Source organism: Numenius arquata, chromosome 2 (assembly GCF_964106895.1).
Source record: "Numenius arquata chromosome 2, bNumArq3.hap1.1, whole genome shotgun sequence".
In the NCBI taxonomy this organism is placed as follows: domain Eukaryota; kingdom Metazoa; phylum Chordata; class Aves; order Charadriiformes; family Scolopacidae; genus Numenius; species Numenius arquata.
In genome coordinates, this window is record NC_133577.1 from 38,288,453 (window position 1) to 38,302,476 (window position 14,024).

The 14,024-nt window shown below is 36.5% G+C and overlaps 1 protein-coding gene across 1 annotated transcript in view; it reads right to left on the bottom strand.

Annotated features, from left to right (window-relative positions):
- CAMKMT (calmodulin-lysine N-methyltransferase) overlaps positions 1–14,024 on the bottom strand; it is a 219,448-nt gene that overhangs the window by 6,976 nt on the left and 198,448 nt on the right. Inside the window, exons 9-10 of the mRNA XM_074168885.1 lie at positions 7,622–7,685; positions 1,248–1,379 (exon numbers count right to left, since the gene is read on the bottom strand). Of these exons, the coding sequence (XP_074024986.1) occupies positions 1,248–1,379; positions 7,622–7,685 (196 nt within the window). The remainder of the gene's footprint in view (positions 1–1,247; positions 1,380–7,621; positions 7,686–14,024) is intronic.

Below are 14,024 nucleotides of genomic sequence, written 5' to 3' on the forward strand. Positions count from 1 at the left end.
AACAACTATTACTCCTGCATTTCACTGCTGTGGAGCTGATTTGGATGCAGTGGATAATGAAAGAGAACTACTACCATGAAACTACATAATCGAAATCATGCCCTTTTTCAGGTGGAGGCAAATAAAAACCCCATCACATTGGGCCTTACATTTATATAATTTTATATGATTTAAAGCCAAGGTGGTAGATGAATGATGACTGAAATTTATTTGGTTTTAGTGTGACCAGATTCAGACCTACCTGAACAATGAAATTAAGTGATTTTATGTACGTGTGTCTAGATAGCTTTAATGGGAGTCTGTATTAAATATAAAATTACATAATAAATATATGTTTTTTCACACACACAGTTTTTTTTAGCATAATCTGATTTCTATCCTATGGTGGTGCTAAATAGAAAAAAATACATTTCACTTCAATTCTGAACATGTCTATATTTTCCAAGAGCAATTCTTAGAAAATTGCAAGAGGTTATGTCTAAGGTCATATGGACCTACAACAGTAGATTTCTTTACAGAATGAAATAGAGATCTCAGAATTGCAAGTAATAAATATGATTTTGATAAGCGCTTCTACACAGGAAAATAAGAAATTCCTAAAAAGTTTTCCGTGAAGCACCTTCCTCTTCCTGTCCTGTATTATTCTATACTTATAAATAATAAAAAAGGAGACTGATAACAGTAGCTTTATGTAAGCAAGCTTAGAAATCACGCTCAGATAAGTGCTTTTGACCTAAATCTTGTAGCGCCTCGATCTGACATATAACCCCACAACTGTGAAATTCTGTATGAGATTTAGCAGTTTGAAGCTGCCAACTGACCCAGCCATAAAGCAGCCAGAGATAAGGATTTAAGGTACGATATGATACAATTAGACATTCACCTCCGATTTATTTCAGTCCATTTCAGTATTTAACCTACTTAAAAGTTGCAAGCTTTTTATTAAAATGTAAATGCTTGTGTGCCATATATTTATAGGCAGCTAACAACAAGAAAAGACTCTCATAAATTAGATTTCTATGAATGAAAAGGGTAAACAGGAGATGCTTCTGCAAAACTCTTCTAGACGTGCAGAGATAAAGGATGGTTCTACCACACAAAATAATCAGATACAAAAATAGCTGTTCAGAAACAGCACACCTAAGGAGTACTTTAATCAAACATTTAGGTTACCTGCCAAAAGGACCATGATCTCTTCAAAATGCAATGCGGATTAAAGTGTTATCTAACACAAGCAGAAAACTAACCTTGGAGTGGAAGTTCGAAATGTGTTCATCATAATTTTCATGTCTTTGGATAGAGAAACCAGCTTTTTCAGCTAGATTGCAAAACTGGTTTAAAGTATTCCCTCGGAGTGGAGCAAATACCATTGCTTTTCCCTGGAACATTAAAAAGAGAATTTATACATTTTTAAAACCGGAAGGGAACCAGATATAACATACACCTGACTAAGCTTTTAATATACTCAAGCTGGAAAAGTCAATTGTTCTCTTGGTAAAATACTAAAATAGGGTAATATAAATAATAGTTCAAAATAGACAAGATTTCTGTGATTAAACAAATGCAAAATAGAAATCAATAAATAAATACTTTCTTTAGAAAACTTCCAACTGCCATACATCTGCTTCTTTTCATATAATAATGGTGGCTATGAATTACCAAAATAAAACACAGAAAAAGCATATAAACATATACTTAATGCAAAATCCATTTGTTAGCTCATGACCACGCAAAGACTGTAAATAATGATTTTCTTTATTCACTCGCACACATACAAGAGTACCTCCCATTTGCTGTCAGTGGAATTACAACACTGTAAAACAAGCCAAAAGGGGAGGCAAATCAGACCCAATCATTCATTTTTAAAAGCTATTTTAAACTACCTGAGCAGTGCAATCAAATTTGACCTTAAATTGGTAAATCACATTTAAAGCAGGACTTAATGTTCTTGCATAGTAATTCTGGATCTTTCAAGATGATCAGGCCATTTATGATGCCCAGGCAATACATTATGGTCTGTTAGCTAATTTTTTGTTCATCCTTCTGCATTTAAGAAAACAAAAATGACCGCACCTTGAGCTGATAGATTTTAGACACTCTGTGCAAAGTACTAGCCCAAAATCTAACCTACTTGATACAGCACTTCTTGAAATCTTATTTGCAGAATTAATTCTAATTGGCTGAATACCATGTTCTGTCACATGGAATGAAAACTGGTTGAACAGCTGTAAACAAAGGTCAATATCAGCCAACAGCTTATCACACGGAGGGGAGCCACAAAGTTTACTGTGAGTTCTTTTATTTAACTTCTATATTAATGAGAGCTAAGACTGAATTGTGACGTGCTGTAATCAATCAAAGAGACAAAAAATATTTTTAGGGATCTGAAGAAGTTATAAAATTATTAGATGCCATAGAAGAATGTTTGGCTTGAGAAAATGCAATCTTGGATACCAGAGGAAAAAAGCGATCAAAAGAGAGAACTTCACTGGTAACTCTGGAAAGTTACAACGCTGACACACATACTTAGTGAGGACGACAGGGAACAAATCTGTGTGTTACAGCTCATGCACATATAAGCTGAGACAACATGCAGTGAGGCAGCAATAAAAACTCTACGTCAGTATCTATGGTACTAATGTGTACTCAGAAGATTCCAATCATTAATACCACAGCGCTGTATTTATTCTCACAATGCCTCTGTGAGATAGGGAAATACTTTTATCCTCATCTTTCTCATGGGAAATTTAAGTACAAAGGAGACCTGGGGCAATATCCAAACCTACTCACTTCTGTTCATTTGTGTAGCTATAACTTTAATTCCACAGCTAAATATGAGGTGCAAACGGGTGTAACTCCCACCGAAGGCACTGGAATTGTTTATGTAAATGTTAGGTCTGAATATAGGCTCAGCTCAGGATGAAAAACTTTAAACACAGGAAATCACCATCAATGCAAAATGTGCTGTAACTTCCCTCACATCCTTGGCACACTTTAATGTCATCAGACAGAAGTGGGCAGCAAAGGGAGCCTTCAGCTGAGGATTCTCCTCCTCCTGCTGCCACCTCACACTCCCCAGAACATTGTTCTGCAGGGACCCTTCCCAGCATAAGAAGGATAAGACTCCTCTGGAGTCCCTCATCTCCATGAGCAGCTTCACAGAGAGGTCACTGTAACAGGGACCAGGTCTCCACCCAGGGCTCACTGACCACATGATTCACATGGGGACTTCAGGACTGGCTTGAACAGAGAGTGCTGGGGACCCCAAGCCCTACGTTGGCCATGGATCCAGCAAATTCAATGAGGAAGCAAAGCTCATACAACATCAACCCTCCTTACAGTTTTCCACTTGGAGTCAGCAGTCCATCTGATCATTCCTTCTCACGCTTTCTGTAGACTAATTACCTCAAACTTAATTTGGAAGAGAAGTACAGTACAATAGAATGCAACATGATATGAAATATCTCTTAAAAACAGAACGAAAATCTTGAAATAACTCCAAAAAAGGGGAATGGCCTTTTATGGAAATCACTACATAGCTACTTTTGGCTTGCTCCTTAGTTGGTGTAAAACCCCATTCTTCTATTGAATTTAGTGTGCATCCTGAACACCTTAGGATCTTGCTCTAGCTGATAAAAAAACAAGGAATCATGATTTAAGTTTATCACTACAATAATCTCCTTAAAACTGGAGGAGTTTTTGTGGAGGTATTGTTGTCAATTCTGGTCTACCATAATCTGGGTTTGAAGCACTTTCTTGTCAACTGATTGATCTCTGTGATTCTGATACCTGCTGGGGGGCTCCATTTACATTTCTAATTTTAAAATTGGTTGCTCTACAATAACAAAATTAGACCAGTGGGCTGGATTTACACTTGATGGGCTATCCTAAGGTTGTTTAATTTGAAGCTTGTAATTCAAAAGTGCCTCCCAGTTTAGGATGATGTTTCAAGTTCAGAATGGCATTTCCTCAGCTGGGAAAATACTTCCAGTAAACTCATAAAGAAAATGCAAAGGAAAATGTCTATTTCCATTACAATATTTTGAAGTGTCATCAAAATGCTGCAACTAGATAATGTGACAGACATTCACATTTTGGACATGACTAGGACTAAGTTTACTCATCAATCATTATTAAATGCAGTCTTATTTGCTGGTAATAATCACAGTTCAATAGCATCCTATTGACTTCATTGGGATTTTGAATGGTCAGGCCACAGAAGAATCAAAGCTTTCATAAAAGATGTTCTTAATTAGGGAAATACGCAAACAAACAATTGCTTGTTCTGAGATTGAAATTAAAAGCACATTTTAATGGTAGGAAAAAATAAAACTAAATGTTGGCAAATCACGTAGCTTGCTTATAAGAGGAATAAAATATAGCCATTCAAGATAAATTTGTTCAATGTAAAATTTCAGTGCCTAATTCTTGGAATTGGTTTACAGGTGATGTTTGCCTTTGTAACAAATTCAGATAAAAAATTTTAGTCCCCAGTTACCCTGCGAGCTTCTCATTTCTGCCTGTGTGAATTTCTGGTCCTCTCTGCCTGTGCCAATGCAACTGTCCATGGGACCATAATATGAATCAGATGACTGAAATGACCAGAGTCCTGTTTCCAGAAAAACAAAAAGTTACCCAAACCACATCATTCTGTGCCATAAGGATTCTAAGAGCCACAAATAACACCCTTCATGAGAAGGGAAGTACTGCAGATAAATTTATCTCTTTTTAAATTAACAGTAAGAATAGATTACCTGTTCTGAATTTCTCCTTCAAGACAGCTTTGTAAGGATACCCGTTATTTTCTGTTTACTCCACTTTTCCTTTCAGTTTTGCTGGCTCTTATTTTCCCTGCACTCTTCTATTCTAGTTATATCTAAAAGATGTCTTACATCTAGATGTGTCTTCAATTTGAGAGCGTTCCTCTAACAATTTGACCAAGTATTACCAATAAGCAAATGTAACTTCTAAATTTGAGACAAAATAATTCATGTGGAAGACTGAACTTAATCAAAGTACTTTATGTCTTAATTTGGGCATAAACTAATGCCCATAAACTATTCTTAATTATTGCAAGTGGCAAATGAGTTCACTATTAATTTATTTTTCCTTCAAAGGCCAAAGTACAGTGCCATTTAGTAATGTTTCCTCTGATGTTATCCTTAGATTTATACAGGTTAACAAGAACAGTAAAAATAATAACTATTACATACTTGTGATTGCATTTTCTCTTTGGATCTCAAATGTGTATATGCTTTTATTTGGGTCTTTCATATGACCATGAAAGCATATGCTTGAAGGCATCTGTTTAACATGTTCTTTTTGGACAAGAAGGCTCACTTAAGTTGTCTGTACTTCCAGCTTCTACCCCACATGATAGTTTGCTGTCCTCTTAGTTATGAATTATAACAATTTGCAGGCCATGCCATAACTGGATATCCATCCATATGACCATAAAGGGGAGTAGGCAAATGACTTAAAATTATTAAGTTAAGTTAAAAAATACAGTTTGGACAGTGGTCCAAACCTCTGCAACAGAAATTCCTGCAAGGAGCAAGGTTTTCTTAAGCTAGCTTTGCCGACCAGAAATAGGAACCATGGCCTAAAATGCAGAGCAAATAATACAGGCTATGCTATTAATCCCAATGTGCAGAAGTGAGCCAGACTAGGAAGACGGGAAACAAAAAGCCATCTCCCTTTACTCCATCTACATTCACAAAGGACTGTAGTTCATCTAGTCTGAAAAACCAAGGCATGTTCTGAATTTGAATTAGCTGACTGGAGTTAAAAAGCAACAAAGTCAGGCCAGGTTTGGTTTCAAGACGGGTTAACAATTCCTAAATTGTCATAGATGGGAACTTGAGCTATGAACACTACTTAAAATTCAGGCTGCCTTATCGACATTGTTTTTTAAATCAAACTCTCTGGTTGGGCTAATCAGCCCAGGTAAAGGATGCATGTTTCTGTGCATACACAAATACATGTGTGTACTCGTGCTTTTGGCAACATTGACCACCAGACCATGATTAGCTATGAGCAGGAGACAAAACAACGAACAGCTATTCTTCCAGTCCAGCTAGAGGCTCTAACCGGGTCACAGGTACCAGGGCACCTTTTATACACTTCTCTTCCTGCCACTCACGCTCTTCTCCCCCAGTGTCCTTTCATGGAGTTGCTACAGTGGTCTATGGCGCTACCTGAAGAACTAGGTGTGGACATTGATCTGGGCTGGAAAAAGCACTTTTTGATTTTTTTTAAACTGGAATCAGCTTTGTCTTCCAGATCTTTTGGGATCTGGAAGCCAAAATTTGGGGTTTGGGGAGGGTTTGGGACATCTGGTCCCAAAAATTATTGCACACTGACAAATGATGGTACATCGTGGAAGTCAGAATGTATCCCTCTGGGCAGGAGCTACTTAACCTCCCCTTGCTGCCACTAACAGAAATACCTGGGTAACCTTTTCCTCAGGGTGGCTACATTTCTCCTGTCTTCCTGGCAGCCTTGCCCCAGAGCTCATTAAAATAATTCGGTCTTAAGTAACTTGCCTTAAGTCACTCAGCAAAGTCTATGATAGAACCAAGAATAGAAACCTGATCACTCTTAGCAAAGAATGGGATTACTTACATGACTAAAATGACTCTGTTTCTTAAGCCTTTGCACGTTTGGGTCTTCTATTCCTTTTACAAAGAAAATCTCTTGTACAAAAAGTACAGTACAATTTTAAAATAAAGTTTGGAGAATGCATTGCTAACATGAAATACTTTTGTTTTGAAATGGAAACCTTACAGGAAGATTTGTATGATAAGCATGAAAGGTAAAATTCCTGTTTCAAATACCTACTTACAGCAATTACTTCACGTTTACTTGTATTCTCAATTTTGATATCTTCTTTTTAATTTTTTATTTTTAGGGTTAAGATTATTTGTTGGGATTAAGTATATGCACATAACAGCTTTTTTTTTTTTTTCTTTTTGCCTGTAGGTCTCTCTGATTTAACAGCCTAATAGACTGAGGTAGGTAAAATATTTCCTCAGTGACACTCATGTAGAACATGTAGGCATTTTATGAAGAGCTTATTTTTTTTATGTTCTAAGATATAAAACATGTAAACACAGGGCTTACTTAATGGGAAAAAAGTTTTAGGCTGCAATATATGCATAAGGGTTTTGTTCATTTTATATAAACAGAAATGAAAAGAAAAAAATATTCTTTCATAATAAATAAAAACACAATGACAAAGGTTACAATTGAAGGGATTACAAATGACAGAAGCCAACATAAAAACTTTCAATATCGTACTTTTACTTTAATATGAAGACATTATTATCAAAGGAAAATACTTGAGAAACGCTTTGATAAAAATAATCTCACGCTATCTTTGAAGCGGTTTCATTTATTTTACTACCCACTGTGTTCCTTATCAGAAGGCCAAGTATAAGAAGTTTCCTAGTTTATGATTAGGAAAGAATCTGATAGATTAGAAGACTCAATTGAAGTTGGACATAATAAGTATTAAAGTATTACATGACATTAATCCTGCCATTCCATTACTCTCTCAATCATTGTGCACAGACTAATTATTCTGAAGCCAGTGTTCAGGAGAAAATAGAAACATACTTACACTGGGTTGGAGTAATCTCTTTATTGCATCAACAAGGCTAGCTCTGTACCGGTCCAGAAACAGGCTGACATTGAGAAGAGAACAGAATCCAGATTAAAATGGGTTTTCAATTCTAATGATACTAATGCAGATAAGTACAAGGCTAATTACATATGTTTACACAATGCTGTAAAAGAGAAACTGTGGTCTACATTTCCGTCCAGCTCAGCTACTTTTAAATATTAAAAAATACATAAAACCAAAGCTAAAATGTCAGCTTGAAGCAGATCTTTATAGAGCTGGAATTCACAGATCACATATGCTAGCTATTAAAATACTACCATACCAGAAATCACGATCAATATTCAAAGCTAACATTTTACATGTTTTTTATACAAGATGGGGGGGGTGTTTGTGTTAGTTTTTTGAAGTATTTTCTATTGTATTTCAGGCATTACTATTACGGGTATTTTTTTCCCTTTTACTTTCACAGTTGTGGCATTAATTCATTATTATCTACTATGCATATTTGTTCTATTTATATATCTATCTCTATCTATTCCTATAAAGATTTACAAGCCCCTACCTCCTCTCTCCCTCCCTCAAACACTGTTCAAATACAATGACCCAGATCGTACAGAGTTTCCTCTCTCAAGAGTGAAATCCTTCATCTCCAGCATGGGTCCCGCAAGGACAGCAGCAGAGTCAATTTTCCCATGCAATGTTGCCAACATGCTCAGCCCTATTTTGGCGTGATTACCTCATGATTTGAGGGGATAATTCATTCTTCATGCCCCTCAGTACCTTAATGTATATACTAATAGTGGCAACCAGGGTGCCAATCACTCTTGACTAGATATTTGTGGACATGTAGTTACTGTGGATGAGAGTGCATTTACAATGGTTAGCGAACAACCGTCGGATAGCAACCGATGCCGTTCAGTCCTTACTACCATGGGCTGCATTTATATTGGTGATTCAGATAAGAAACTCTATCAAGCAGGCCACAAACAATGTGATTCTTTCTTCATTATTTTTCATGCTTTCTCTGCAATAAAACTGCTTCCAAGCCTGTGTCAAGCTCAAATTCCACACTACACGGCATTTTGTCCATTCTTTATGATTCTTTTCTATATCCCCTTTTCCTTTATTCTCAAACATCTCTTTCTGAAGCGATGTGGGTAATTTTTTGCCAAGTTTGAAATATCTAAAAGAATATAAAGAATATATGAAACCACTGAAGAGAAAAAAGTGGTCTGCCAACCACATGCCAGTTGTCAAGATTGGAGTATGTGTGGATATTTAGGTAAGGACACTCCACAGCTACCAAGGAGAACACAGTATTACATATCACAGGGTCAAGCAGCTGTGTAGGAGCTGTGAATTTTTGCTACTCTCTGGGGGGGAGGCAGGGATAGGGGAAAGCCAATTAGAAAACTTGCCAGTGACCAAATCTCATCAGTAAAATGTGGCAGAACCTCACATTGTTGAGAAAATATGGTAGACTGGTATCCATATGGTATCCATACATTTCTTAAAGAACATTTCATATACAAGTATCACCTTTTGAATTTCTTCTTAAGATATAGAAGTGCTAGCTAACAATTTCTCTAATAGCCTGCCCACAAGAAAATTTAAACTGGAGCAATTGGCATGGTGGCTGCCCCTCAACTTTGATTAATCTTACTGGAAGAACCTTATTGAAAAAATGCTTGTTTAAATTTAATTCTTTGAAACAGCAGCTGATATCTCTAATGTCTCCTGGGAGCTCTAATCATGTTCACCTCAGGTAGATCCCTATGCAGATAGATACCATAAGACACTACTTCACTGGGAACTTAGCCACCTGCAGAAGAGATGGAACACAGTGCATGAGTCCTCTCCCAAAAGAATCACTAAAAATAATTAATTTTCTTCAACATGAAACATTGTAAGCATGCACACATTTAAGACTTGCTGAGATCCTGTGTAGACAGAAGCACACTCCAAATGAAAAATGCACTTATAATATTTTTATTTTTGAAAGCAGTGTAGTGGAAACACAATTTTGAGTCAGCTTACCAGTGCTAAAATTCCTTTTTCATGGACCTGCATAGCATTCTCTCTTTTTTACAATAACATCGGGGCACAACTGCTGCTACCAATCTTGTTCCTTTACAATGAGAGAACTACAGGCCTTTGTTCGCTAGAAACTGAGTGTCTGAGAACTTAAAATGGTTACATGACCTGCCAAGAGACTAGACAACTTCAATAATGCCTTTTCTGTCCAACTCCCACTTGATATTTTGGTAGTATGGGAAGCAGACTCTTCCGCTTAGCTTAGGAAACCCAGATAACCTGAGACAGTTGCCCTGGCTCTGCTCCCCAGTTGTCCCTGCCCTCCAAAAGGCCTGTCCCTGGGAAAAGAGTAGGAAGGACCTACTTCAACTGAGAATAATTTCCAATTTTGCGTTTTCCAGTCTGTTGTTCTGTGAGCCACACACTTTGACCAGAGAAGCCTGGAAGCAATGCTAATGCAATGCAGTGACTGCAGGGAACATCTCTATCCTCCGTCTGAGTCGGAGGATGCCTTGAATGAGGAAAATCCTGAAGAAGACGTTAGATAATCTGTGCTACAGACAGGGCCAGCACAGGATTTGGCCCACGCAAGGAGATTTAGTCACACAATTTCCCTTACCAGTAGAATTCGTATGACTAAATATTACCACAGAATACTGATAATGTACCTGAGAGAATCCTTTAAGGTTCACAACAGCTCAGTAAAATTAAATAATGTATTGTTCTAAACCATTCTCAGTTCTCATACCTTAATTCAAATTTAGTTTAGCTTGCCATTACTTTAGTGGCAATGTCTCCTGTTTATGTAGTAAGGACACCGTGAAAGCAGCAGCTCAGGACAGGAACAGCAAGGGTTTCTCGGGTCAGCAAGGAAGTTTCAGATCACAGCAGCAGAGAGGCAAAAACACAGTTTATGATTCGGCCTTTGTCTAGGCAGTGCTCTTAACCTGTGAAATCTGCATGAACAGGCAGGCAGTCTCATCACCTCTCTCTTCTTGTTTTGGGTTTGGTTTTTTTTTTAAATTACCATTAAAACCAAATGAAGGCTTATACCAAAACTGTACAGAAGTAACAGTAAGCAACAAGGAAACAAATTAAAAAACCAAGTAGATTCTCAGTTTGCTTCATGCTGATACCCTTTTATGTTGTGCCTCGCAACAAGGGGCAAATATTTACATCTTATAGGCATATACTTACATCTTACATCTATAGGCTTATATCTTATAGGCTATGATGTGAACTTATTTTTCTTTTTGCATCTTTGCAATTGGTAAAAGAGCTTAGTTTACAGGTGTACTTCAGACATGATTACATTCACATAGAGTGCCTAGTGTATAGAGCCATTTATCTTTTTGTTCGCCTTCAACTACACGGCTGACATAAACTGAAAAAACCCTTACTTCCATGTCGTCAGATTCAAATACACTTGAAAGTGTGTGCAAGAAATCAGGCTTAAAACGAATAATAAATTTAAACTGAAGAAGGACAACATGTATTCCCGCAAAAATATTTCCTTATATTAAATGAAATACAAATGGAGACAAAATCGACATACTTTAAGATATTTAAAGAATACTTTCAGTTCAGGTCTACATTCCTGGTGAATGCACAACTCCCTGTGACTTCAGCAAAAATCTCAGCAGTGAAAGTAATGTGGGATAGCCCACCCCCACCCCTGGCCTCTGTTGTGTATATACTTATGCATGTGCCAAACTTTAAGAACACAATCAGGCTAAGTAAGTAAAGTTATGCATTTCCAAAGTGATATGGGGATCTAGACCTTACACTGTCTCTACATTGAAATTATTTGTGAAAACTTCTTTTACAAGAATGTGATACAAAGATTTTTCTATTGGCTCAGTCCTACTGGCCTTGACTCTCTTATTTGACTAAAAATCTCAGCAACTTTTTTCCCAATAAAGAAAAGTATATACACTTCCTTTTAAATAATCAGAAACCTGAGGCTCTCAAGAGCTTTGGAAGAGTCTTGTTTTTGGCCTGTCCATACAGGCCTGTTATTTCTCCTCCTTTATTCATACTCACTCTTACAATTCCGGCACCTGCATGATTTTTTATCCACAAGTGTAGGTCAAACAAAAGTCTAAAATTCTGGCAGCCTTAAAATTCCCCCTCAAAAATATGAGGTGGGAGGATATGCTTTAAAAATTCCATTATTTCAGTAGGTTTTTTTCCCGTGTATCCTTCTTCCAGGTGTGGCTTCACCAAGATTTATTTTTCCTTGTTTTTATCACATAGTTGACATTTTATAAGTTATTTTGGAACTACTGAACCATGAAACTATTTTTATTGTCAAAATCCTGAATGGTTAAATAATGACTAGCTTTCACAGTTTGCCTCTTATTTATTTTATAATCTAGTTGAGCTACTAAATTTAGCTGTTAACTAATAGACTGTCTGTTCTGGGAAATAACTTATTTTCCACCCCTGCACACAAGGTTTATGAAAGTCTGACTGTAAATATATGAATATAAACATATCGCTGCTTGTTGTAATCATGTACATTTTTACTTGAACCTCCATGTGGATTTGGAATATGTTTATGAATACAGCTTGTTTTCATGTAAATGGGATCAAGCAGTACCACTGGTTAGCTATTCAGAGAATCAGACAATATCACCCTGGCTGGAAATACTTCAATAAAAATTTATCCATGTACCTAATATTTGAACTCAGATTTTTTGCTTTCTAGTTCTCTGTTCTAATCCCAGATTTTATTGACTGACAATGAGCTATATGATGGTGTTAAACTAAATGCAATCTATTCTGTTTTTATCGCTGCATACTTCAGGTTTCAGCCGAGGAGCTATAAGAAAAGAGATATTTTTTTTTCCCCTTCAATGGCAGCCCAAAAAATTCAGAGAGCAAAAATCCTGCCAACAGTTCTCAAGCCAATTCTGTATCTTGGAAGAGAAATACATGAAAATGAAAAGAAGATTCGAGTTTGATAAAGCATGGAACAGTTTCTTCCCCAGCCTTTTCATGTACCAGAAAACCTAGTGTCCATAGCTAAAAGAATGATTTCTAAGAGAAACAAAGAATAAAAGGATTTTCATGTTTATTAAACTATATATATGGGCACTTGCAATAAGAAAATAGAGACAATTTGTGAATAAAAACAAGTACTTTGAACTAACCTGCACATTTCTATTTATTTTTTTAGAAATCTATAAATATTTATACACTTACCTGCATCTTAAGTGCTTCAAAATAAATGTACAAAATGCAGGGATTTCAAATGCATTATGTATTTTACCTGTCATGTTTGATTCTTTGTCTCCTAAAGAAACTACACTATTTCCAAACAGACTGGGAGGAGTATTAGGCAAGAATATTACCAAAAAAACCAACTTAAGTCTCGCTCCACTCTGCTGTACGCCCCGCACAAATAGGATGACATGGTGTGAGTATCAAGAATACAAGAGATGGCACAGCCAGGTTGTTTTGATATTTGTGTGAAGAACAAATTTAACTCTAAATCTCTTGGCAAGACCTTGCTTCACCCACATAATCTGGAGAACATCCATATGTGAGCCTTGTCTAAGCCTCCGAGAAGACTGCTGCCCTCCTGCTCATGTCCGCCAGCACTCTGATCTGACTTTCATACTTAATCTGATCTAATCCTGTCCAGCATTAACTTCATCTGTGCAATGAAACCTGGAGTATCCATTCTAATATTTGGTGAGGAAGGCATTTACTAAATTACTTGCTGAAATCATATGGTGTTGTTTAGCTCCTTATTTTAATCAGATGATGCATCTCTGAGGCACATTATCAGCGATTAGTTAGAAACCCTTCTCTGTCCTTTTTGGGAACAAAGAACTTTTCTGAAATTAAATGCTAAGAGAAATGAAGCACTGTTGCATTTTGTCAACAAATAGGTATTAGAAAAAGGGAAAAACATGACTAAACGCACTTTCTCCAGTGCTGCACAAACCCAGTAACTTTTCTGAAATAAGAAGAGTTTGCTTAAATAGCAAAATCAAAGCAAAAAAAAAAAAAAAGATAAAAAAAGAAAAAAAAAGCTTGGAGGAATATTTTATCAGAAGCCACTTAAAAAGAACATTGTTTAAAAAGACAATAGACAGCTTCGTACTTTCCTTTGCGTTTTTCCTTTAACTATTTCTTAGCAAGGTACAGAAATCTGCTGAACTGAGCTGTCCTAGGAAGTCCCTGTTTTCAGAATTTGGTCTCTCACAATAGTTATGTGCAACGAAAAATAAATAGCTTTTTCTGTTTTGGACATTTAAAGGGTCAAGAGCAAATATTAATGAAGGAAAGACAGATTTATTTAAAGATATCTACTCTCCTAAATGAAATTTGCATATCTCTTTTTACAATGCTTCCA